The sequence below is a fragment of the Panthera pardus genome, unplaced genomic scaffold, assembly GCF_024362965.1.
Source record: "Panthera pardus isolate Hobbes unplaced genomic scaffold, ASM2436296v1 HiC_scaffold_10, whole genome shotgun sequence".
Taxonomy (NCBI): Eukaryota; Metazoa; Chordata; class Mammalia; order Carnivora; family Felidae; genus Panthera; species Panthera pardus.
Window position 1 is genome coordinate 11,031,370 of NW_026526655.1, and position 27,537 is coordinate 11,058,906.

Below are 27,537 nucleotides of genomic sequence, written 5' to 3' on the forward strand. Positions count from 1 at the left end.
ACAGAAGAAATTAACTGGCTACACCCCCCCCCACCACCACCACACACAACAATTCTAAGGATAAAGACCAAAGCTCTCTTCTAATTTGAGTATTCCCCACCTAGCCTCTTTCCAAAGTCTTTCTAGGCAAACCAAGAGAGCCCTGGTGTGGATGAGGACACAAGTCAGGCTGCTTCAAATCCAACCCCCCATGTCATCCCCATAACCCAACTTTCTGTAAGCAAAAGTATACAGATCCTCCTTCAACCTGGCCACAGAATGAGTGAATGCCGTGCCTACAGGCAGGGACTTTCATTCTACTGCCACTCAAAGCAAAGCACATTGCATAAACCTGTGCTTAGTGCCTCCTATGTGCCAAGTGTTGTCAAACGTATCTGAGCAGCTGTCGAAGGAAATGGTCAGTTCACTATTCCTTTGGGCACCATGCTTCTAAGCCTCTCTAAATCATCATAACACAATGATTTGGGTCACATCCTCCAGGGCTAAAAATTTGATGAGGGAAAGGCTCAAGGCCATGGCTTTTTTTTTTTTTTTTTGTCCTTATGTCCCCAGTACAACGCCTAGCACAGTGGAAGCTATCAAAAAGCTTTTTGCTATCAAAAAGCCCACACAGTGGGCTCCTGGGTGGCTCAGTTGGTTAAGCATTGGACTCTTGATTACGGCTCAGGTCATGATCTCACTGTTTGTAAGTTTGAGCCCACATGGAGCTACATGCTGACCATGTGGAGCCTACTTGGGATTCTCTCTCTCTCTCTCTCTCTCTCTGTTCCTCCCCCGTTTGTGCTCTCTCTCTTTCTCTCTCTTTTAAAATATATAAGCCTAAAATGCAATAATACAGAGTTTGAGAACTCTTCATATTCACACATACGCAAAAACATGTGCACTTGTTGAGTAGGACACATCGTGCATGTCAAGTTATTAGACCAGCCACTCAGAAGCACAGTCTGGGCTCTCTTCCCAGGCTGTCTCCCACATCCACACTTCCCTCTCTCCCTTCCTGCCCATCCCCCCAGCCTATGGAGAAGATGTGCTCTGCGTGGCCTTAGAGACCAACCCTGAAAGACAGGAGCTCCTGAGCTCCGGGCCACCAGCAGCAGGTATGGGGGAAGGGGGGCGTGGGTTGGTGGGGAGCACCACAGGGACAGTTCCAGGGTCTAGGGGCAGCCTTCCAGGACCTGAAGCCATCAAAATGATACTTTGAAAGGAAGGAGCAAATCTGATCTCAGGTACAAGACCAAAGAACTGGGCTGAACTGGGTGGCAGTGGAGGGTCCCCATGTCCAGATCTTTCCAAAATTGTCACAGGACATGGCTAAACTTCAGGTCACTGATTGGAAGTCTCTGCTCTGTGAATCACGTATGGGTGAAGCTTATACAAAATCCTAAGCTACAGCTCTGAAGTTTCAAAACAGGTCATTTTAAACTCTACTAAGTATTGGGGCACCTGGGTGGCTCAGTCAGTTAAGCATCTGACTTTGGCTCAGGTCACGATCTCGCAGTCTATGGGTTCGAGCCCTGCGTTGGGCTCCCTGCTGACAGCTCAGAGCCTGGAGCCTGCTTCGGATTCTGTGTCTCCCTCTCTCTCTGCCCCTCCCCACCTCACGCTCTGTCTCTCTCGCTCAAAAATAAATAAACATTTAAAAAAAATTTAAACTGTGAAGTATTAAATATTTCCCGGACGCACTTTCTCAATTGCATTGAATTCACAGCACACTTGATACTTGCTGAACAGCATGTTATTGTGCATAATATACACCTGCGTGTCAGCCAAGACCGAGAAAAGTACTTCACAAGTTTCTTAAATGGCTTTAATAAGTATCGTCCGCTAACTCGATCCTTTGCTGACGGCTGAGAAAAAACGCTGTCTTAAACTGTCTTAAAGATTTTAGGAATCATTTATTATGCTGAGTTTGAGGTCACACTTAAAAATACCGTTTTTATGATTTCTAGAAAGAGTAGGATAATTGGACAAACCCTAGTGCCAACAGACCACTATGCATTCGATTCTTTTTAACTAAAGAAACTGCTCCAGATGAGAAGGCAACTCACCTTTGAAATTTCACCTTCGTGGCCTTCCAATCTGGCAATGCATTTCCTTGTGGCTGCACTGAAAACCCTTGCCGTTCCTTTTTGAAAGAGTGGAGATACATATGAATTCATGTGCAATACAGAACTTTGAACCATGTGCTTTGAATTATGTAAATATCTATCCTTCTGACATACAGGCTCTGTGTGTTTGTCTCCCTTCCTGCGGCGAGGGCCACCACCTGAAACTGTCCGTGCAAGCTGGTGCCACCGCGGGAGAAGAGGGGGAAGAGGGTGCGTCTATAGTCCTGAGCTTACTAGAAGAAACAATGGGTTCCAAGGTCGAAAAGGCAGGGAAGGAATCCAGAAAGAAGATCTTAAAGAGAAAGGGGAGAATCAAAACAAGTTTTGAGAAGTTGGGGATGAAATAAGCCACCAGACCAGCACCACACACCAAAAAGCGTGTAAGGGCACAGAAGGTTCAGGAGGCCTTCTTGAAAAGGAACAACAGCCACTACTTGCTGGGCAAAGAATAGGCATTAGGGATGCCTTTCTGCAGAAAGAGCTAGTAGAATGGTTTGTTCCCAGATGTTCTCCAGTGCCCAGAAGTGCCAAGCTCCCAGTAGACACCCATTAAGTGGATACAGGATAGGTGGGTGGATGGATGGATAGATGGGTGGGTGAATGGATGGGTGGGTGGAAGGAAGGAAGGGAGGAAGGAAGGAAGGAAGGAAGGAAGGAAGGAAGGAAGGAAGGGGGGAGGGAGAGGTATATACATTTCTTTAGAATTAAGGAGTGGAGGAGTTAAACAAGTGTAGAAGGAGAAAAACAGCAGTAGTAAAATTATCAGAAAAAAGTTAAAATTTATCTAGCCAGGTGAAGGCTGCTCTCTTATTGCAATTATAACTTTACACAGAGGCAAAATTAGTGCAATTAAAACATTAGATAGAAGCAAAATTAGCAAAGATAACAAATTTTGGTTACTTAATTTTCATTCAGAGAAGAACAAAATATCTTAGTAAATTTTGTACTTGCCCTTCTGACAATGTCAACTTCAGGAAGGAGTAGATGAAAAGTGCTATTGTACAATCAATATGACTAAAAATATAAAACTTGCTACTTGGACATTCCAAAAACCTTCAAGTGACCAACGTGTTTTAAGAATGTGTTAATACAACAAAAGTGAATATTCTACATAGAGTCATTCTCGAAATTTCTCAGAAGCATTTTAAACCCAGGCAAGACAGAAATAATATAGTCTGAAACTATGATTTTAAAAAGACAGAAATATGAATAGGACACCAAAAAATAATTCAGTCTTGAGAACGATTCCAATGAGGAAGAAAAAGGTGATATATATACACACAGATGTAGCTGCACAGGTAACTAACCCAGTTGAATGGATCCAATTTTAAGAAGGGGGTGTGGGGCAGGAACCAGAGATTAAGTAAACAAGATTTCCTAAGCATCAAGACTTCTTAGAAGGTACACAATGGGAAGAGGCTCACAACACACGCCAAAAGAGAAGAAGAAGATTTTTTTTTGAAGCAACGTCTTGTTGAACAGGGAAAGAATGGAATCACTGCTAGGGGGGCTTAACAGATGGTAGAGAAAACAAAAGGAGAAGAATTGAACGCGCAGTTCATTCTTACCCATCCCTCAGCATCCTGATCTCCAGACCCGGCTTGTTTCTGCCCCCCTAGTGCTGACAAAGTCCTGACATGCTTCCTAATCTGCCATTCTCTATAATTTAACATTCTTTATAATCTAACATTCTCTATATCCTCACATTCTATGTAAAACACATGTATGGTATTCTTCCTTGTCTCCCCCTCCACAGTACAGCTCCATGAGGGAAGGGATTCCTCTCTCTTCTGCTCATTGATCTAGCCCATGCTCCTAAAACGATTCCTGGCACAAAGTAGGTACCCTCTCTACTTGTGTCGAATGGATTTTTTTGTATAAGTGAGAATGGTATTTAAAATGAAAAGGGTAGATTAATTACAGTTAAGGGATGATTTTTAAAAAGCCAAGCTCTGTGATAAGATGAAAAAGTAAGTGGTTACTTTGAAAAAGTAGAACTCTCAAATTCAGGGTGTTTATAATTCCAGAGCATAGAAAGAACTTTATGTATGATCAAAGGATCACCTTTGAAAAGTCCTAGTGAGTAAGAGAATAAGCATGCAAATGTAATTTTTAAAAAGGAGACACAGGTGGCATAAAGACTGTGTAATTAAAATGAATCACTGGCAAAACTCTGCAAGTCATTGTAACACAAAAGATACGCGACTGCTTAACAGTATGTTAGCCACAAGGAGCAAATGCAGGAAAACTAAGAACAAATCACGCCCCCCCCCAAAAAGCCTTCCATCTTTGCTAGAATTCCTGAAATGGCTGTTAAGAAGTTTACATGGACATGACGTAGAGTCCCCTGGAGTCACGAAGGAATTGGACATGATAAAACATCATATGTGAATATCAAAGAGATGCCTTAGACACAGTGGAGGCTTATGCGTGTTGACATGGTGATGACACAATCATAGCACAGCATGCTACGCATTCATGGGAGCATGACACAGACGTAGTGTCCTATGTGGCCATCACAGAGACGAGGCAGACCTAGTATAGCATGATGTATGCTTGTCCAAAGAGATTAAAACACACAGCGTAGCAACATATGGGGTCATCAACAGGTGGCAAGATATATTGGAGCATCATACATGGTGGTCATCATGGACATGACACATACTGTCACACTTAGCATCACACTTAGCTGTCTAGGAGATGATGCAAAATAGCATAGCGCTCCCCATGGTTATCAAGGAGATGATATAAACACAGTATAGGATATCCAGCATATACCCTTACGAGGTTGTCAAAGACCCGAAGAATGGCAGAGCATTATGTATGTATTGAAACATTCTGGGGTAATCGCACACCCTATGATCCAGAGTGTGGCATCTCATGTTTTTGTCAAGGATAGGATGCAGACGTCAAGAAGCATCATTCACTGTCTTCAGGGAGTTTATCCCTGGTATAGCATCATCCATGGCTCTCGGGAGGTGGGGAAGTCACAATGTAGCATCGTATACAGTAGGTTAAAAGATGATACAGGCAGAGTGTAGCATGATTATCAAAGACACGATGCAGACATGTCATACTGTGGGATTTGCAAGAAGAGAAGTCTTCAGGCAGAAGACACAAGCATGCTGTATGTCACACATGCTGTTATTGGGCCAAACTGCGGTCCCCACAAAACTCATATGTTGAATTTCCAACCCACCGTGCCTCAGAAGTTGACTTACTTGGAGATTGGGTCTTTTTATTTTATTTCTTTTTAATTTTTAAATGCTTATTTATTTTTAAGAGAGAGACAGACAAAGTACGAGCCGGGGAGGGGGAGAGAGAGAGGGACACACAGAATCCGAAGCAGGCTCCAGGCTCTGAACTGTCAACACAGAGCCTGACTCGGGGCTCAAACCCACCAACCACGAGATCGTGACCTTAGCCGAAGTCGGACGTTTAACCAACTGAGACACCCAGGTGCCCCAAGATTGGGTCTTTAAAGAAGAGATGAGATTAACATGAGGTCCTTAGAGTGTGCCCTAACCCAATATAGCCAGTGCCCTTATAAGAAAAAGAGATTAGGACACAGACACGTGCAAAGGGAAGACCATGTGAAGACACAGGGAGAAAACTGCCATCTGCAGGCCTCAGAAGAAACCAACGCTGCCAGCACCTTGATCTTGAACCTGTAGCTTCCAGAATTGTGAGAAGAGAAATGTCTGTCTTTTAAGCCACTCAGTCTGTTGTACTCTGTTATGGCAGCCCTGGCAAACGAATACAGTTATCAAAGAGGTAATGCAGTTACAGGATGCCATCATGTGGGCTGGCCACAGACAGTGCAGGGTCGTGCGCGGTGGGCAAGATGACACAGATATCTCACAGCACCATACGTGATTGTCAGGAGATTCCTTATAATAGAGCATCACGCATGACTGTTAAGAAATATGCAAACAGAGTCTATAGCTTCATTCGCTGGCCAAGACATGATGAGACACAGCATGGCTTCGTACGTGGTCGTCAAGGAGATGACCGGAAATGGTGTAGCATCACCCTGGCTGTCAGGGAAGTGATGCAAATACGGCGTGGTGTCGTACATTATCAGGGAGAGGACACACAGTGCGGTGTCGTATGTGGTCATCAGAGGGACGATATAGGCACAACTTGTGTCATATGTGGATATAATAGGCTCGCCACAGACATATTGTAATGTCATAGGTGTTGATCAGGAATACAAGACACATAAATTTCAACATCACAAATAATAGACAGAAAAGTAACACAGAAATAACGCATCACCATATCCTGTTTTCCAAACGACACAGACATAGTGTGGCGTCATACATGATCATCACAGACATAATACAGAAATAGTTTAGTCGCATGGTGCAGGGTTGTTAAAGGGGTGATGTAGTAATCGTAGAGCATGACACATACTTGTACAGGGGGTTTCACATAATGTAGCATGGTTTTCTAGGATATGGTGCATATATCATGTAGCATCATGCACAGTCATCAAGGAATCTCTCCTAGTATAGACATTATACATGATTATCAAGAAAATGATATAGCTTTATATGTTGCTAGGAAGAACATGAGACATAGTAGAACATCATACATGTGTTTTAGGAGATAACACAGAAACAGCACAACACCTTACTTGATTGTCAGGGAGATGATGTAATTATCAGGGTATGACACACAGTGTAGCATTATATCTGGTTGCCAGGGAGATGATGCAATCAGAGTGTACCATCATTAAGGGAGGGTAGCGAGCACTTAAGCATCACATAACGTTATTGATTGTTGACACAGAGTAACGTTATACGAGCCTACCATTGAGATGACAGGCACTAGGGCATCACACGTAGCACTCAAGATGACACAAAAGGTATAGCCTGAGGAGCAGATTTCAAAAACACAATCCAGACATGATGTGGAATCATGTCGTTTTGTAAATGAGGTGAAGCAGACATAGCAGACCTTGAAGACATGTTTGCCGAGGTGATGAGGTAGAAATATTACAGCGTCGCACATAAATTTCTAGGAAGTGGTGAAGATATGGCAGAGGATCATACATGGTTATAAGTGATTAGATGAAGGTATAGTGTAGTATCATACAAGATTTTAAAGAGAATGACAAGGACTGTAAATTAAAACATAGCGGTCGGGTATATGATATAGACACAAGATAGCATCATACGTGGTCATTAGAGGGATAATGTGGACTTATGTGGCTCCCTTCATGGTCATCAGGTGGATGATATGGACACAGTGTAGCATCACATTTGGTCTCCAGGGAGATGACAGTTCAGCATCATACTTGGCTACCAAGGTGAGGTCTCTCATGGAACAGCATTGCATATGGTTACCCAGGAGATTAGGTAGACTTTGGATAGCACCGCACCAGCTTGCCAAGGAGATGAGGCAGATAAGAGTGCAGCGTCCAGTGTGGTCTTTAAATGATAACAAAGTCATGGTGTAACTTAAAACGTAATCCTCAGGTCTACGGTGCGGACACAATGTAGCATCGTAGGTGGCTATTAAAAGAATTATGCACACGTGGTGCAGCTGCATACGTGGTCATCAGCTGGATAACACAGGTGTGGGGTAGCATGACCTGCAGTCTTCAGGAAGATGACACAGTGTAGCATCATACTTTATTATCAGAGTGATGACTCAAAGAAGAGCATCACACATGGTTGTGTGATGTCATGAGATGACATAGACTTAGTATAGCGTCACGTATGCTGGCCAAGGAGATGGTGCAGATGTGTCATCACATGCAGCTGTCAAGGACGTGATGTGGACATAATGACAGGGTTGCCAGCAAATGTGCAGAAGTCGTGGAGTCTCTTACATGCTTGTCAGGAATACATAGTTATGAGGGTGACCTGTTGTTTAGTATAATAAATTACCACCCAAGACAGAGTGTATTCATAATGTTGTAATACCGATGTTTGTCAATGAGGGGGGACAGATGTCACATAGCATGATATGCAGCTTTCAGTGACATGTCAAAGACATGGTGTAACTTCATATTTATTTGTCAGCAAGGTGAGTTCATGGTAACCATACATGGTTATCAAGGAGAGGATACCTCCTAGGCAGCAATCAAGGAGATGATGGAGTGAAATGGAATATCGTGCATGGTTTTTAAGAAAATGTGAGTATGGTGTGTTATCATTTACGGCCATCAGGAGGGGATGTGGTATAATGTAGGGTCTTACTTGGTGACCCAGGGCTGGAGTAGACATACCCTGTAACTTGTGTCCTGGAGGGATGAGATGGACATAATAATATGCACGGTCAACAGGAAGATGACAGAGATGTATTGTAGCATCATATGTGGTCTTCAATGAGTTGAGGCACGCACAGTTTTCCACCAGTCCACGGTTACCAATAAGATGATGCAGATACAGTGTAGACTCATCAATGGTAAGGGAGAAGATGACGTATAGCACAGCATCATGTGTGTTCGTCACAAAAGTGCGCTATACATAATGGAGCAGCACGTGTGGATACAGGAGATAATACAGACTTATTATAGCTCTGTGGATGGTGGTCAAGTTGATGAGGTCAACACAGTGTAGCATAATGCAGGATTAGGGAGATAATCCAGGATATACCACCATCCACAGTCATCAAGGAGGTGTGAAGACCGAGTATAACACCAGACGTGGTTGCCAAGGAGGTGACGCAGATATCGTGACATGGTTACCAAGAATACCATACGGACATAGATACCAACATCACAGAGATGAGGCACATGTGGTTTGTACCACAGCTGGTCATCAGGTAGATGACCTATAGTGTAGAATTATACATGTTTCTCAAACAAAGCATAAATCCCCCCCCCCATAAATTAAATGTATGAACCGATGACCTACCATCGGCTGAAGCAGTAGCAATAAGTTTTCCAGTGTAATCAAAACAGCTGTCTAGTATTTCATCATCATGGCCTGTTAATGTTGCCACATATTTTCCATTTGCAGCGTCCCACAGCTACAAGTAAAAAAAAAAAGAGAGACGACTATGATAACTTCCTGTCTGAAGTGCAAAAACAGCAAGTAGTAGTCTTGATGACATGCGTACGGCTGGCTAAATAACTGGGCCAAGATCATGTGTATCATTTTCACATGTTCTGTTAATTCTATCTGGATTCATGACAAGAGACCACAGCCAACCAACTAACAAGGCACACTTTGGACCAGGAGAAGATCAGAGACAGACATTTAGGATGGGTAGTACAAATCTGCCACGATAGTAGGAAAAATCTCAAAGTGCCTGCTCCGCTGACTGGAGAGGAAGTGTCCTCTTTTCATAAGAAGGTCATAAAATGATAAGGAGCTTGATCTAAAACTGTAACGCCAGCACATGAAAAGTACACTAAGGTTATAATACATTGGATGTGTAATCAAATAATAATTCCAGAGCATAAGCTCTTAGCAAAAGAAAGTTAAAGGCAGGGAGACGTGGTGCTGAGCCTCATTGAGACTGCCTCTAATCAAAGTTCAACAAATGAACAGAGAGAATAAAGAAAAATAACATGCCTTTTATTTTTTTTTAAAGATCTTGTAATAATTAACATTGTTTGATCTGATTCAATTAACATTGTTTTACTACATAGTTTCTTTAAACTCGGGAGATCAGAAACAACATTTAAAAATGCCAACTATCCTCTCTGTCTCAAAAATAAATAAAACATTAAAAAAATTTTTTTAAAAAGGGGGCGCCTGGGTGGCTCAGTCAGTTAAGCGTCTGACTTCAGCTCAGGTCATGATCTCGCAGTTTGTGAGTTCAAGCCCCGCGTCGGGCTCTGTACTGACAGCTCACAGCCTGGAGCCTGCTTCGGATTCTGTGTCTCCCTCTCTCTCTGCCCCTTCCCTGCTCCTGCTCTGTCTCTCTCTGTCTCAAAAATAAATAAAACATTTAAAAAAAATTTTTAATGCCAACTATCATTTATAAATTAATATCTTAATTTTACAGTACCTTTGAGATTTGTTAATGTTGCAGGGAATGTCTGACACAGTAAAAGCAGGCACACAAGAACTGTAAAGCAAAGGTGTTTCTTGAGCTCACCATGCAGGTTTTGTCCATAGAGCCGGTTAATATCAGAGAGCAATCCCAGTTGAATAAAGCACTGCTAATCTCAGCACAATGCCCAACTAGGGTATACACCTTCCTGCAGAATGGAAAGGATGCATGCTGGTGAACGATGCCACACGTCAGGATATGTGCCCAAATAATGATGTCTAGCCCCCTGTGGGTGTAAGAATCTAAACTTTGGTTTTTACAAAATAACACCTTTGATGACCAAACAATGATGGCTTTACTATAGCTCAAAAAGAGTCAACTAGGCTACTCATTTCATTTCAGCAGAAATATACCAAAACTTTAAGCACTCAAAGATGGCAACGTTACTTAAGACAAGACCTCAGAAAGCCATGGGTAAAAAATAATAAAGATCGTCTGAAATTCTGGAAGCGGGATGAGCGGACCCCCTGGTAGTTCAGAAACTTCCCCTCGAGTGTCTGAAGGGCCCCTCCTTTTCTCTCATTTCTTGTTGTATCCATCTTGATTGCTACCCCTGATAATTAGCCCCCTTATCAAGATGCAGACAGGTCCAAGGTAGAGCTTTATAGAACAAATAGTCTAATTTAGTTAACATCTTAGCAACTAGAACCAAAAATAATTAGGGAGGAAATTGAAGTTCGTGGACTAAATTAAGTAGGGGAAATTAGCCATGATTTTATTTACTCCTGATACCCATGCCTACCGTAATGACAAGCCACTGAAATTTGATTACATAGTATACAGAATGAGTAACAGCCATACACCCAGGCTACTGTTAACATTCTCCTTGTACGTTGCTGTGTGGCATTATTTGCTCAGAATTCTAAGAAAATACACATGTTTTATGGATCGGAAATACCATTAAATAATGAATTAATTTATTTGTGGTGTGTCCTATTCCTATAGAATCCAAAGCACACTTAATAGATATAAGATTAAACTAATGAACGGCAAAGATTGTCTTCTTAACCCTCTGATTTAGGTGTTAAAAATTTTTTTAATGTTTTCTTATTTTATTTTTGAGAGAGAGAGAGAGAGCATGAGCAGGGGTAGGGCAGAGAGGGAGACAGAATCCGAAGCAGGCTCCAGGCTCTGACAGCTCAGAGCCTGATGTGGGGCTCGAACCACGAACCATGAGATCGTGACCTGAGCCGAAGTTGTACGCTTAACCGACAGAGCCACCCAGGCGCCCCACAGGTTTTAATATTCCTAAAGACACAGAATACCTTCCAGTTTCAGCTTCCCACACTGCAACTGTATGATCAAAAGACCCTGTGATGATTCTGTTTCCCGAGGTGTTAAAGGACAAAGAGATGATTTCAGCCGAATGTCCCTAGAAAGAGAGTGGATACTGTCATGCACACCTGTGGAAAAACTCTCCCTACAAATGCACAATATCCTAGTTGATAAGAAAATGCTAGAAAAGGCAAAACTCTATAGGGGGAAAAAAGATTAGTGGTTGACTGGGGGTGGCAATAGGGAGAGATTGCAAATGGGCACAGGTTTCCTTCCGGGGAAATGTTTGAAAACTAGAGTTTGGGGAAAGTGGCACTTGACTAAATTTTTCTCAAAGTTGACTTACACACTTAAATCAAGTCAATTTTACATAGTACGGCCGTTTGTTTGTTTTTTTAAATGTTTGTTTCTGTTTGAATAGACAGGGCGAGAGCATGATTTGGGAAATCAGAGGGCTTTTTTCACATTGTCTTAAAAACACTTTTAGAAGAGCTGTATGCAGGGAGCCTGCGTGGCTCAGTGGGTTAGGCATCTGACTCTTGATCTCAGCTCAGGTCATGATCTCACGGTTTGTGAAATCGAGCCCCGTGTTGGGCTCTGCACTGACAGTGTGGAGCCTGCTTGGGATTCTCTGTCTCCCTCCCTCTCTACCTCTCCTTCAAGCTCTCTTGCATACACACACACACACACACTCTCTCTCTCTCTCTCTCTCTCTCTCTCTCTCTCTCTCAAAAAATAAACTTAAAATGATTATAAAAAAAATAAAAGGGCTGTGCGCTTTATGGGTTAACAATAGGCAAGTTTGTGAAATAAAGTTAATAACTTAAAGAAAGGATATTCTTGGGGCACCGGGGTGGCTTGGTCGGTTAAGTGTCTGACTTCAGCTCAGGTCGTGATCTCGCAGTTCACGAGTCTGAGCCCCACATCAGGTTCTGTGCTGACAGCTCGGAGCCTGGAGCCTGCTTGGGATTGTGTGTCTCCCTCTCTCTCTACCCCTCCCTCACTCATTCTCTCTCTCTCTCTATCTCTCAGAAATAAACATTGAAAAAAAATTAAAGGATATTCTTATGATGACTTAACATCAAAAGGTTAATAAATATCTGGCCTTTGGCCTGACTTTCACCTGGTCCCTGTCTACGGTTGATGCATCAGACGTCCTGAGACAATCCGAAGAAGCCCTTCTCTGCAGCAGATTCTACTCTGCAGTGTCTCCCTTGTTTCTCTAATTATTGTAGCAAATTAACATGTATTACTTTTTTAAGTAGCGGAAAGGTTCATTTACAAATCAAATTTCTGGTTGATCCCGAATGGCAAAAAACTAAATGTGGCTGAACATTGCAATTCCGAACACACGAAACGAATGTGTTCTCTGGCGGCAGGCAGGTGTAGGTGTGCAGGGACAGATGCGTCCTTCGAGGACTGTCAGGCATGTGTCTGAAAGTGGAGGTAATGCAGAGGCAGCCGCCCTCGGACAGGATGAGAACGAAGAGCGAAAGAGGATGCTTACGCTAATTAAGGCTGGCACTCTGAATCCCTCGGCGTTAGTTAAAAAGGGTGCTTTTTCTCTCTCCGGGCCATTTTGTCACTTTCTTGGAAAAAGCTCTCCTAGGAGAGGGGTCCTGTGTTTAATGTCCGTTTATAATTTGGAAGGATAAGACTTGGGTTTTCCAGCTAGCAGTTCCCACTGATTGGCACAGAGAATCACCCTATTTTTGTACGGGGGTGTGGGCTGCGGTGGGGAGAAGCAGAGGCGGCCGGCAAGTGCTGGACGCCTCGTGGCAGTGGACAGAGGCCCCTGTGGGGACAGGCAGCACCGGGGCTATGGGCGGTGCCCTGTGGCCTTGCTCCTCTTTCCACTGGCCCCTTGTCATTTCAGACTTTGTAACACAGAAGGCTTCTAAGACTGGAGGGGGTGGGGAGTGGTGGAGGACGGAGCGAGCAGTCATCCGTTTAAGGAATCTTCTGGCAAGTTCTCCACTTCCGCCCCTTCCAGAAAGTGCCAGCCTCCTCCTACTTGGCTTTAAGCCAGGAAGACGGCGGTGGCTTTAAGTCACAGCTGGTATGCTTTAGAGACTAAAGCCAGTCACAGGAAAGAGCCCACGTGGCTTCCCCAGCTCTCCCATCAAAGCCTTTTGGAAGAGCCAGCAAGCCAACCGGGACACTCTTTTCACTGCAGAGTCTGAAAGCCCAAGAGGTCAGTTTGCAATAAACACAAAAATAGAAACAAACTCAAATGATAGGCCGGTGCTAAAGGGCGGCGAATGAAAATGCAAGGCTCCGGAGGCTGTCGGCATTTTGAACGTACCGTCAGAGTGAGCGCTTCCTCTCCGTTCTGAATGTCCCACAGTTTGGCTGTTGTGTCCATGCTGCCAGTGGCCACGAGGGTGCTTTGAGGATTGAATGACAAACACACCTGAATTACAGGAAGTGGAAGAGATTTGAGAGAGAGAAGAGTTTTACGCCGCCGTCAATTTTGCATAGAAAAGCTTCGGGAAGCAACCACCTTGGATTCAGCCTAATTCTTTGTAAACCACGCAGTGAAACATCAGGTCCGGGTGGCCTGCCTTGTGCCGGTTCAATCCCGAAGCACTCTCCTCTTGGGAAGAAGCTTCCTGCTCTCCCACGGCACCCGGCTCAGGATTTCAGGGGCACTGGCGTCCCTCCCCGCTTCCAGACCACAGAACACGAACAAAAGCGAACCCATCTCCTTCGAGATGAGATTCGTGTTTTCTGGCTTCCGGCTTCCTGGGTGTTAACTTCACAGTCCTTTCAACCCTCCCCCTCACTCACCAAGGACTTTGGCTACTGGATTTTAGTCTCAAGTCCAAGTCCTACGCGGCCTTCCTGTGAGGCACCAGTCCAGTACCCCAGACCCGTGACCCTGCTCTCCCTTTCATAATCACTCCCATGGCCACACCCTGGACTTTGACATCACTTCCCCTAGAAAATTCACTACCAATACATCAATCCCGAGTTACAATTTCCCAGGACTTCCGCTTCCTTCCTCACCAAGCCATCCCCAGGACATTTTCCATCTCATTCAGACCCCTGCCTTTTCCCGGGCCCTCATCCCCCACTCAGCTGACACCCTGAGAACATGGCTCCTGCCAGTATCCTCGATACCTTCACTCCCTGTCTTTCCACTGCACCATCCCTAAGACTCCCACCAACCGTAGCAACTGCCATTGCGTTCACTCGCTTGCCCTCCGTCACCACTCAGCTTCAGAAAACTGCACAGCAGGTTATGGCGTTGCTCGTTCGTGCCTTCTGTCCTCAGCTGTGTGCTCAGCACCCTTCCCGTCGTGAACGTGCCTCTGCCTCAGTACGTTGTCCCTTTCCCCACTCTTGTCCCCGGTCTGTTTCACCCCTCCTCCACAGATAGCCTGGCCTCCTACTATTTCCCTGAGAAAACTCATCTATGGGGAGGGGGGGACTTCCTCACCTGGGCCTCTCCTCCCTTCCATCCGTCTCAGGTGCAGAGGGATCCCTTCACCCTTCTGAGACACCCTCTTGCCCACATACCTAGGAGCCACGTGCCCACTGATTTTTCCCTCCTTCTGGACTAGATCCCTCCTAGTGGCCTAGAAACATGCTTGAGCTTTTCCCACATAAAAACAAACCCTCCCTTGACTCTATGTGCCGACTACTTTTTCCCTTTCACCACCAAATCCCTGACTGCCCATCCCCCACTCTTCAACTCTGCTGGAACCACTTTGGTTAAAGGGCCCATCCAATGGCTCTGTCGGTCATCCCACTTAACCTCCTTGACATCTGCAGTGTTGACCCCTTTCTTCTCCATATTTTCTTCCCTCTTGGCAGCCATGACCCTGCTCTGCTTTTCTTCTTTTGCTTCCTATCTGTTTTTTGTATCTTTCGGAGGGTTCTTCTCTTCCCCATCTGCTCAAGATGCCATCGCACTTCTCCCCGTACTGACCCTTTTCCTTTCAGAAATTTCACTTCCTCAGTGGAAGTGCTGCCACCCTAATACCACTGACTCACCCACATATCCGTGTCTCCTGCCCAGACTTTGCCACTCAATTCAGGCCCAAGGGGCCTCCGATGGACACCACGCGGGCAGCTTGGACCAATCAGTCTAAGACACGTGGGTCATATGAACACAGAGCTGCTTTTCCTTCTGTATAGAGAATTGGTGAACGGTACTGCCATTGTCTGAAATCAGGGAATCTCTCGAGGGGCCCTTTTTTCCTTCAGGTCTCACACCTACTTGCTGACCCAGTCCTACTCCTCCACCACCTACGCCTCTGTCATTTCTGCTTGGAAACAAGATGCCCGACCGGCCCCTACTTCCCATCATGCTGCACACTGCCAAAAGAATGATCTTCCCAAAGACTCAAAGTGACCACGCGATCCCCCAGCTTAAGAGTCCCAACAGCACGGCACCATCCACAGGATGAAGCCCTAATTCCTTAGTATAGCATAGGAATCAAAACTACGGGCCACTTCGATCATGCTCACCATGCGATGTGGCTCTGAATGGGTTGCAGGTGCCAAGATAAGGTGCCTCGAATCCAGGCAGCTGGGCAGCACAAGGGGTCCTCAGCCAGCACCCCTGCCCATGGGCAGAAGGCAGCTCCCCTCCGTGCGTTGCATGGCCACGTTGGCATATTCCGTGTATATCACCCCAGGGTGAGGCTGGGAGGCGCTGCTCTGGCCACACAGAGTCACCCGAGTTCAAAAGCACCCACCACCGTTGCACACCTCCTCTGGGCGTGCTGCTTCCTCGTCCTGAGTACACGTGCAAAGTCTCTCCTCAGCACCCCCCTACTGGGTGCTCCCCTCTGTGACCACACTAAACTCCCCACGAACTTCTAGCACACCCACAAAGCATCTTTGAACTTATTTGTTGGTGCCTCTACTCCCTCTACTAAAGTACAAAATCCCTGCAGGACAAGATCTATGTGTGATTCTATTTGGCATGCCAAACACGTAGGTCAGGGCTCGACACGCAGCCAATATTTAGTAAATATTTATTGGATTAATGTTGTTGACTATGAAAAAATCAATGTTTTCCTAGGAACCACATATTAAAAAAAAAACTTTTTCAAAGTTCCAAGGGAGTGTGAGAATGAGGATTATGTCTTTTTTATAACTTTGGGTAAATTACGTACTCTATGCCTCAGCATCTTGGACTGTAAAAGGGGGAAATATCTAGCCCTTAGGGTTGTTATGAGATGCAACTAAGCTAATATATGTGAAGGGCTTAGGACAGCGCTTTGTGCGCACTGAGTGCAATTAACGAGTCGGTTATAGTTTTTCGCTGCATTATCCCCCAGTGTCTAGCAAAGTATTAAACATAGCATGAGCCCTTATTGGATGAGTACACCATGAGTTTGAAGGATAAATATAAATAAATTTTACTCCTAAAATAAGCAGCTTGTTTATTTTTAAAAGCTATCATTTGTTCCATAGGGTGCCAATTATCTCACTAATTGTTATAAGCTGTAACACGGAATTGGCCAAGGTCAAGGCCTCCCAATAGTGAAAGCTATTTAGAGTATCAAACTATTTATGCAAATTTGAATTCTAACGATATCTGGGAAACAATCAGCCTAAATATATCCCGTGATATTATATATATATATAATATATATATAATATATATATATATTATATATATTTTTTAAAAAGGTACTTTAAAAGCTATGTTAAGAATTTTATCAACTCCCATCAAGTCAATCCTTCAAAAGCAAGTCAATGAAAAAGAAGAAGTCAGGTTGGATATTGCACTTAAATGTTTATCATATTACACATCTAATTGGTCAATGCAGGATGCAGGTTATTGAACGACATCTTTAATATATAAACACTCGAATAGCTTGTAATTTACATAAATGTCACCATATGAAATAAATGTAAACTAAAAATACTGGATAGAATTATAAAATTAATCATGAAGGTAGAGCCACCACTTTTATATAATGGACTCCTAAAAAGAAATAGTAATGATGTGTTGACATAGGTCCATCAATTGTAACAAAGGTACCATTTTGGTGGGGGATGTTCATAAAGGGACATGCTTGGTTTTGGGGGGACGGGAGGGAATATATGGGAAATCTCTGTACCTTCCACTCAGTCTTGTTGTGAATATAAAACTCCTGTAAAAAATAAAGTCTATTAAAAAAGAGAGAAAGAGAAAAGCGAAGAAGAAGAAGAAGAAGAAGAAGAAGAAGAAGAAGAAGAAGGAGAAGGAAAACAAGAACATAAAAAATATAACAAAATAAATATACTCACTATTTCTGCTGTATGACCTCTAAAGGTATGGTAACATTTTCCCGTTTCTACACTCCATAGCTTACAAGTCTTATCAAAGGATCCAGTGGCAATTTTGTCACTAAAATTTAAAACAAATGTAGATTTTGAAAACAAATTCAAACACACTATATGAGACACTGAATTAAGACAAGACATTAATACGTAGGTCTGTATCTACTCAGAAATTTACCTCGTTTTTAAAACAACAAACAATCTTATGTTTGTTTCGGTGGATAAAAATTTTAAGGTCTAATTTTTCAATAATATAAGATTATGCATTTAATTTAAAATGTTTTACATTGAAAGTATAAATTTATGTTTGGGATTACAATCAGTTTTTAAACTAGCACAATGAATATGGTAAATTTTTTAGTTTAGAAAACTCCTACCAAATGGAAATTAAAAATGTATGAGAGGCAGGAAACGGAAAAATTCTATTAGATCTACTGACAAGGATAACATTGAATTTAAAGGAAGAAAAATGAAAAGGTATAAATCCAATGAACCACATGGCTAGATGAGTTTTTGAGAATTTAGTGTCTCCTTGGGAAAATAATATTGCTAATATTCCCATTGTCAGCTCTTTGGTGAAGGAAGACGGTTTTCGGAGGAAATATGGTGAGACCTCAGTCCCTTTCAAACAAGAGGCTTTCCATGTACACTGCAGAGCAGGGTTACTATCGACACCAGACAGATAAGAGTAGGTTGGCCCGCTTAACCTTTGACCATGGAACTAAACCTTTTCCTTTACCATTGATCCCTGTCTTTTATAGCAACTAATTAAAATGCTTCACCCAACGGGGTCACCGGTTATACTGCAAGCTCATTGTTCAAGACCCTTATTGGGTCCAAATATATATCTTAAGGCAAATTCTATGTGCTTGGCACAGTCATAGGATTTATATTTTATCCAAACTAACATTAATGCCCTGTATCTCTCCTTCGCTCTCAGGCCACCCACATAAGTATTTCTGTGGTCTCTGATACTAAAGGAGTCAGGTCCTTTCTGTCCATGCTCCATGCTCCAGGGACAGACTGTTCTGGAGAACACCCACCCACCCAACTCGAGCTTCCTAACACTCAAGGCTGGTTGTCAACCCAAAGTCTGCACTAACCCCCCCCCCCATATGGTCTGAGCGTTTCTCATCAGCTGCTGATGTCCAACTTCTGTTCAGATACGCTGAGAGCACTGTGTGCTCTTTGTCGGCTTCTTCCCTCCACTTTCCAGCCCTCCTCCCCCTCAGACATATTGTCTCAAGTTGCTGCTGTTTCTCTCTCAGTTCCTGTTGGATCACACACTGCTCTCTACACCCATTCACCACTACATTATAAAAGATAACACTGATTTCATAGTTTTGAGAATTACTTTATAGAATCAAAGCTTACTTCTGACCCAATGTATAAAACATGTAAGAACTAACCTGGTTCTTCTATCTCTATCTCTGTCTTTCTGTCTCTCTGTCTCTCTGTCTCTGTCTCTGTCTCTCTCTCTCTCTCTCTCACACACACACACACACACACACACACACACACACACCGTCTCATTCTTTGGTGGCGATCTTGAATCTTGAACTCACTCTGCTGAAACCCCAGTGCCCCAAAGTGCTGTGAAAAAGGTTGCTTTAATCCATACATAAATCATCAGACTATGTAATTGGACAAGCGAGTTTTTTGTCAGGGGGTCTTGGTAGAATCCAATAGAAAGGCCAAAAGATGAAGAGTTCCTCCCCTCTCTATCCCCCCAAAACTTTGTTCTAAGATAGATATGCAAAAATATCCTGTCTTGTAAGTATAATATTATAGGATATTATATTATATCATGCAGAACATACTGTTAAAGTCCTTTAAATAACACTGCAAGTAAAGTAGGAATTATAGTAGAGGTAAAGCATTATCATTTATAATGTCAATTAAATCTCTCTCCCACAGGTTGGTGCAATAAGGCATTATAAAAACTATCATTCTCTACAATGCAAAACTGCATACATCAAAGTTAAGTTTTGGGTAATGTAATTGGAATACTTAATCATTTTAATGTACCAATTAAGTTTGATTGTGCCATCACAATTGATATGATTTAAACTGTGTTACATCTTAGAAAGATATAATGACATTAGCAACCTACATATCAAGTTTTTAACATATATGGTATAAAATTTCTACTTTAAGTGGATCAGATTTTGATAGGATTCCCTTTATCACCCCTGCCACTACCCTAGACTGTTCTCATCATCCCATGAATGTATCTTTTTATCTGCCTCCTAATTAAATTCCTTGCCTCCTGTTTCATCCCAATCCAAACCCTCCGACCCCTTCTCTCTGCCAGAACAGCCCTCCCAAAATGGCACTTGCATTGCGTCCCTCCTCTGTACACAAAGCCTTCATGACAACTCAGTCGTCCAGAACAGAGTTCAAACTACGCAGAACGCTCTGACCTCACCCACTTCTGATTCTCACCAGGAAACATCCACTAGAGAGCCAGGGGCACTGGGGGAGCCGGGCAAAGCCCCACCTAGGCCGTGGAGCTGCAGGGTGCCCTCCCCCAGGGTGCCCTCCCGCCTCCTTTATTTTCCACCTCCAAGCTTCTGCTGGAGCTACACATCATCCTCACAACCTCCACCAAGAGAAATCCCACTGGCCTCTCTCTTCTAACTTTCAAGCCATTTACTGTTGTGTTCTAGTCATCATACCACTATCATAAAAGAGACATATTTACTGAGACAGCTTAGTGAATGGAAAAAGTCACAGTGGTCAGTCATGAAAAAAGACACACATTAAAAACTTTTACTCAAATACGCAAGGCAAAGGCTTTTTCTTTGGCTACCTGGAGCTCATTATCTGCCTTACAGAAATCATATCCGACCTCTACAAGTTCCAATTTGAGAATTTAGACACACTTGTAGGACCATCTGAGTACAAAGATAGTTCGAAATGTTTCCATGCATTTTCTAATGTTTACACTGACCTCACCTACAACTTCACTCACTAGCAATTTTTCAAAGATTTACCTTAGCTACGTTTTCACGAAAAAATAACAGCTTTCTTTTCACATGCATATTTCATTAGTTTAAGCACTATTTAATTCAATTCGATCATTAAAGTTGAAACCACAACAAACATAAGCAGATTTATGGACAAATACAAGTAACTCATGGTAGACTTAGACCTAACCGATGGGAAGAAAAGCTGAGCACACCAGTGGATGGCCCCGTTTCTGCAAATATCCAGGGAGCCTTGGGTACCAGCAGTACGTCATGCAGAAGGAGAGCTAGAGAGAACATTGGTTCATCTGTTGAATCAGTTAACTAGAGGCTGGTTTAAAAATGCTATTATAGGGGCGCCTGGGTGGCTTGGTCGGTTAAGCGTCTGACTTCGGCTCAGGTCATGATCTCATGGTCCGTGAGTTCAAGCCCCGCGTCGGGCTCTGTGCTGACAGCTCAGAGCCTGGAGCCTGTTTCGGATTCTGTGTCTCCCTCTCTCTGACCCTCCCCCGTTCATGCTCTGTCTCTCTCTGTCTCAAAAATAAATAAACGTTAAAAAAAATTTTTTTTAAATGCTATTATATCTTGTGCTGTTATCTAGAATGCTACTGGATCCATTTTTTTTTTTTTTCAGCTAAGACTGTAAATTAACTTCTGAACAAGGTAAACCATGCTCTGGGGGTATGTCACATTCTCCAGAAGCCAGTGCTCTAAACATCAATAGGACATAAGTGCCTGTCAGAGAACTCCCAGGGGACAGGACTCAGCCCTGCTTGAACTTGGGACTTCAGCTCGCCTCTTAACTACCCCGTGATTTTGAGAAAGGTCCTTGAACTTTATATACTTTATGTGAGAAAAAGAAGACCTATCCCCAAACTCCTTTAAGCACCGAAAGGGGTATTTAAAAAGCTTTCAAAGCACACATCCAGGCACTTGGAAATTTTAGTTCTCTTTTTCTTTTCACCCCCCAAAAAACAGAGGAAGACATGAATAAATGGAGAGAAAATAAAGGATTTAATGCATTAATGAGGAAGAAGTGAATGACTGAATGTCTGTTTACCCATACGGATTGTTGAATGCTATGGCATAAACCACATTCCGGTGGCCCTCCAGGGTATGAAGCTCCTCTCCAGATGCAGTATCCCAAAGTTTACACGTCCGATCATAGCTTCCTGTAATAAAGCTAACACGCGGGAGACAAATAGATCACAAAGTGACAACAGCAGCGTGTTAATAAAGACCTCGTTTTTTTACCTACAAGATTATAACCCCATTTATCTTGCTCTTCTTTTTTTTAATCTTTCTTTATTTTTGAGAGAGAGAGCAACAGAGCATGAGCAGGGGAGGGGCAGAGAGAGAGGGAGACACAGAACCCGAAGCAGGCTCCAGGCTCTGAGCTGTCAGCACAGAGCCCAAGGCGGGGCTCGAACTCACAAACCATGAGATCACGACCTGAGCTGAAGTCGGATGCTTAACCAAGACTGAGCCACCCAGGTGCCCCTATCTTGCTTTTTACAAAATGAAATCGTGTATGGAGAACCATTAAATTGGGAACAATAGCTACATCCTTTTATTAGGAACTTTTTTAATTTTATCCCTAAACCAAAAAGGAGCCACTAAATCAAATTAAGAGTAATCCTGCCAATAATCATTCTTATAAATAATTATGAACTAAATAATATTAATCAGCAACATTTTCTGAAATTCTAACATATCTCAATAAACAGTATCGTTCTTCCCATTGGTCAGCCCATAAAATCTTAGCATCATCTTTGGTTCCTCTAATCCCCTCATATACCACACACAATCTATTAGTAAATTCTGTGAGCCCAATCTCAAAATACACCCCTAGTGTGGCTGCATTTCACCAGGTTCCATTGCCTCCGTCTCTTGCCTAAACAATGAAACCATCTTCTAATAGATCTTGGCTCACACATGGTCCTTACTCCTTATGAGTCTATCTTCCACACCAAAACTGGAGGTTTTTGTTTTTGTTTTAACTTCCCTCCAATGGCTTCCTAACAATCTAGAGGAAAATTCAAACTTTTGCTCATGGCCCACAAGACCAACAGCACTGGCTGTCTCTGGGACCTCAACTTGACCCCAAAGCACACCCTGAGCAGGCACATTCACCTCTTTGCTAGTCTTTCTTCTACCCATCTGGTTTACTGCCATCATCCCCAGGACCTGGAACGTGACTGGCAAACTAGTAAGTGTCAGTGAATATTTACTGAAGATTAGCAATCCTCTTACATGACCATTCTTCTACAGGAATAATTTGTACGTTGGCCTCTCATATGTAGTTTTTTATTTTAGAGAGAAAGAGCACATGCAAGTTGGGGGGGGGGGAGAGAGAGAGAGAGAGGGAGAATCTCAAGCAGGCTCCATGTTCAGCATGGAGCCCAATGAAGGGCTCGATCTCACGACCCTGAGATGACGAGCCAAAATCAAGAGTTGACCACACTGAAACAACTGAGTCACCTATGCACCCCTTGACCTCTAATATTTTAAAGTTAAAAATACTATCTTAGTTATTCCTTAAATATTCCATTAGGAAAGCTACTTCCCCAACACAGAAAAAAAAAGTGCACAGAAGTAAAAAGCTGGTCTGCAATAAAAAAGAATGAAATCTGGCCATTTGCGACAATGTGGATGGAACCAGAGTATATTATACTAAGTGAAAAAAAGTCAGTCAGAGAAAGACAAGTATCAGATGATTTCCCTCATATGTCGAATTTAGGAAACACAACAGATGAACATAAGGGAAGAGAAGGAACAGTAAGATAAAAACAGAGGGAAGTAAACCCTAAGAGACTCTTAAATACAGAGAACAAACTGAGAGTGGATGGAGGAAGGGAGGTGGGGTAGGGTTAGGGGTAGGGTTAGGGTTAGGGTTCGCTAAGTGAGTGATGGGCATTAAGCAGGGCACTTGTGATGAGCACTGGGTGTTATACAGAAGTGATGCATCATTGAGTTCTACTCTCGAAACCAATACTGCACTGTATGCTAACTTAAATTTGAATAAATTAATTGAAACAAATAAATTAAATCAAGAAGTAAATTAATAAATAAAATTAAAAAAAAACAGTCTGAGTGTCAAGTGGTAACGATAAAAGGTAAACAGATACATGATAAATTCTGACAAGGAAACTCAACCAAACAAAAGGGTTGACAAGGCAGAGTACCTTTGACTCTTCTCCAGACACTTCCTCTTAGCTTTTCAGGGATGTAAACTGGCACAGTCGTGATGGAATATAGGATGGTGGGTCCCCCAAAAAATTAAAAATAAAACTACCGTATGATCCCACAATCTCACTTCTGGGTGTATATAAAAAAAATGAAATCAGGGGCGCCTGGGTGCCTCGGTCGGTTGAGCGTCCGACTTCGGCTCAGGTCATGATCTCGCGGTCCGTGAGTTCGAGCCCCGCGTTGGGCTCTGTGCTGACGGCTCAGAGCCTGGAGCCTGTTTCAGATTCTGTGTCTCCCTCTCTCTCTGCTCCTCCCCCGTTCATGCTCTGTCTCTCTCTGTCTCAAAAATAAATAAACGTTAAAAAAAAAAAAGAAATCAGGGTCCCATAGATGTATCTGCACTGCCATGTTCTTTGCAGCGCTGTTCACAATAGCCAAAACACTGAAACAACAAATATCCATCAGGGAATGAATGTCATACTCTTTAGCCATGAGAAAGAAAGAAACTCTGCCACTTGCAAAAACATGGACGAACTTGGAGGGCATTATGCTAAGTGAAATAAGCCAGACACAGAAAAACAAGTATTGTCTGATCTCACACACAGGTGGAATCTAAAAAAAAGTCAAATTCATAGAAGCAGACAGTAGAACAGTAGTTACCAAGGACCGGGGAGTGGGAGAAATGGGGAGACATTGGTTAAAGAGCATAAATTTGCAGTTATGTAGGATGAATAAATCTAGAGATGTAATGCACAGGCATAATCACTATAGTTAATAATATTGGCCTGAGCTAGAACTGATCCATGAATTCAACAAAGTCACAAGATATAAAATTAGTGCACAGAAATTAGTTGCATTTCTATACACCAATAATGAAGCAGCAGAAAGAGAAATCAAGGAATTGATCCCATTTACAATTGCACCAAAAACCATAAAATACCTAGGAATAAATCTAACCAAAGAGGTTAAAAGTCTATACACTTAAAACTATAGAAAGCTCATGAAAGAAATTGAACAAGATACCAAAACAAAAAAAAAGGAAAAATATTCCATGCTCAAGAATTAGAAGAACAAATATTGTTAAAATGTCGATACTATCCAAAGCAATCTACATATTCAATGCAATCCATATCAAAATAACACCAACATTCTTCACAGGAACAAACAATCCTAAAATTTGTATGGAACCAGAAAAGATCCTGAATTTCCAAAGCAATCCTGAAAAAGAAAAACAAAACTGGAGACATCATAATTCCGGACTTCAAGATGAATTACAAAGCTGTTATCATCAAGACAGTATGGTACTGGCACAAAAACTGACACACAGATTAATGGAACAGAATAGAGAACCCAGAAATGGACCCACAAACGAATGGCCAACTAATCTTTGACAAAGCAGGAAACAATATCCAATGGAATAAAGACAGTCTCTTCAGCAAGTGGTGCTGGGAAAACTGGACAGCGACATGCAGAAGAATGAACCTGGACCACTTTCTTACACCATACACAAAAATAAACTCAAAATGGATTAAAGACCTCAATGTAAGCCAGGAAGCCATCAAAATCCTCGAAGACAAAGCAGGCAAAACCTCTTTGATATTGCCCGCAGCAACTTCTTACTCAACACCTCTCCGGAGGCAAGGGAAACAAAAGCAAAAATGAGCTACTGGGACCTCATCAAAATAAAAAGCTTCTGCACAGCAAAGGAAACAATCAGCAAAACTAAAAGGCAACCAACAGAATGAGAGAAGATATTTGCAAATGACATCAGATAAAGGGTTAGTATTCAAAATCTATAAAGAACTTATCAAACTCAACCCCCAAAAAACAAGTAAGCCAGTGAAGAAATGGGCAAAAGACATGAATAGACACTTCACCAGAGAAGACATCCAGATGGTCAACCAACACATGAAAAAATGCTCAACATCACTCATCATCAGAGAAATAGAAATCAAAACCACAATAAGATACCACCTCACACCTGTCAGAATGGCTAAATTTAACTCAGGCAATGACAGATGTTGAGGATGTGGAAAAAGAGGAATGCTGGTGGGAATACAAACTGGTGCATCCACTCTGGAAAACAGTATGGAGGTTCCTCAAAAAATTAAAAATAGAATTACCCTATGACCCTGCAATTTCTCTGCTGAATATTTATCCAAAGGACACAGACGTGCTGTTTCAAAGGGGCACGTGCACCCCACTGTTCATAGGAGTACATAGCCAAAGTATGGAAAGAGCCCAAATGTCCATCAACAGATGAGTGGATAAAGATGTGCCATATATATGTGTGTGTGTGTGTGTGTGCGTGTGTGTGTGTGTGTGTGTATGTATACACACACACACACACACGCACACACACACACAATGGAATGTTACTTGGCAATCAAAAAGAATGAAATCTTGCCATGTGCAACAACATGGATGGAACTAGAGTGTATTATGCTCAGCAAAATTAGTAAGAGAAAGACAAATATCATATGACTTCACTCATATGTAAAATTTAAGATACAAAACAGATGAACATAAGAGAAGTGAAGCAAAAACAATATAAAAACAGGGAGGGGACAAAACACAAGAGACTCTTAAATATAGAGGACAAACTGAGGGTTGCTGGAGGGGTTGTGGGTGGGGGGATGGGCTAAATGGGCAAGGGGCATCAAGGAAGACAGTTGTTGGGATTAGCACTGGGTGTTATACGTAGGGGATGAATCATTGTCTTCTACTCCTGAAATCATTATTGTACTATGTGCTAACTAACTTGAATGTAAATTACAACATAAATAAATAAAAAATAAAATAAAATAATAATTCTGGCTTGAATACTGGAAATACACTAAAAGAATAGATTTCAAGTGCTTTCTTCACACACACAAAAAGTGGTAACTGTGAGGAGATAATATGTTAACTAGCTTGACTGCAACAATTATTTCACTATGTGTATGTACGTCAAATCATGTGGTATGCCTTAAATATATATACAATTTTATTTAAAAAAAATTTTATCCTTGGTTGTTGAAAATTAGAAATGAAGAATAGAAAGGGAAATATAGAGGGGCACCTGGGTGACTCAGTTGGTTGAGTGTCTGCCTCTTGATTTCAGCTCGGTAATGATCCCAGGGTCATGGGATCAAGCCCCGAACCCAGCTTTGTCCTGGCAGGGCAGAACCTGCTTGGGATTCTCTCTCCCTCTCTCTGCCCCTCTCCCCTGATCACTTGCTCTCTCTCTAGAATAGAGACAAGAAGGGAGGGGGGGAGGTAGGGAAGGAGGAAGGGACGGAAGGAGGGAGGGAGGGAAGGAGGGAGAGAGGGAGGGAGGGAGAAGGAAGGAAAGAAGGAAGGAAGGAAGGAAGGAAGGAAGGAAGGAAGGAATATATAGAAATAAATAGATGGAGCACAGAGGATTCTTAGGGCAGAGAAACTGCTCTGTGTGATGCCTTAATGGTAGAGATCTGTCATTAAACATTTGTCAACCCATAGAATGAAAGAAAGCAAGTGCAACCCCTAATGTAAACTATGAAGTTTGAGTGATAATGATGTGTTTGTCAATGTAGGCCCATCAAATGTAGGAAATGCACAATCCTTGTGGGAAGATGCCAGTGAAAGAAGCTGAGGGTGTGTGGGGGCCAGACGTATGTGGCAAATCTCTGTACCCTCTGCTCAATTTTGCTGTAAACCTAAAACCACTATAAATA

General features: G+C 42.6%; 1 protein-coding gene and 1 long non-coding RNA gene across 4 annotated transcripts in view; one reads left to right on the forward strand and one right to left on the reverse strand.

The window, feature by feature from the left end:
• DAW1 (dynein assembly factor with WD repeats 1) overlaps positions 1 to 27,537 on the reverse strand; it is a 63,835-nt gene that overhangs the window by 18,558 nt on the left and 17,740 nt on the right. For all 3 annotated transcript variants that reach the window (XM_053904153.1, XM_053904152.1, XM_019445691.2), the window contains exons 5-11: positions 21,714 to 21,836; positions 17,652 to 17,751; positions 13,705 to 13,812; positions 11,390 to 11,496; positions 10,170 to 10,272; positions 8,978 to 9,092; positions 2,049 to 2,125 (exon numbers count right to left, since the gene is read on the reverse strand). In XM_053904153.1, the coding sequence (XP_053760128.1) occupies positions 2,049 to 2,125; positions 8,978 to 9,092; positions 10,170 to 10,272; positions 11,390 to 11,496; positions 13,705 to 13,812; positions 17,652 to 17,751; positions 21,714 to 21,836 (733 nt within the window). The remainder of the gene's footprint in view (positions 1 to 2,048; positions 2,126 to 8,977; positions 9,093 to 10,169; positions 10,273 to 11,389; positions 11,497 to 13,704; positions 13,813 to 17,651; positions 17,752 to 21,713; positions 21,837 to 27,537) is intronic.
• LOC109264950 (uncharacterized) lies at positions 7,754 to 9,641 on the forward strand. Its single transcript, XR_002078944.2, has 2 exons — positions 7,754 to 8,253; positions 9,083 to 9,641. It is a non-coding gene; the product is annotated as an uncharacterized LOC109264950 (long non-coding RNA).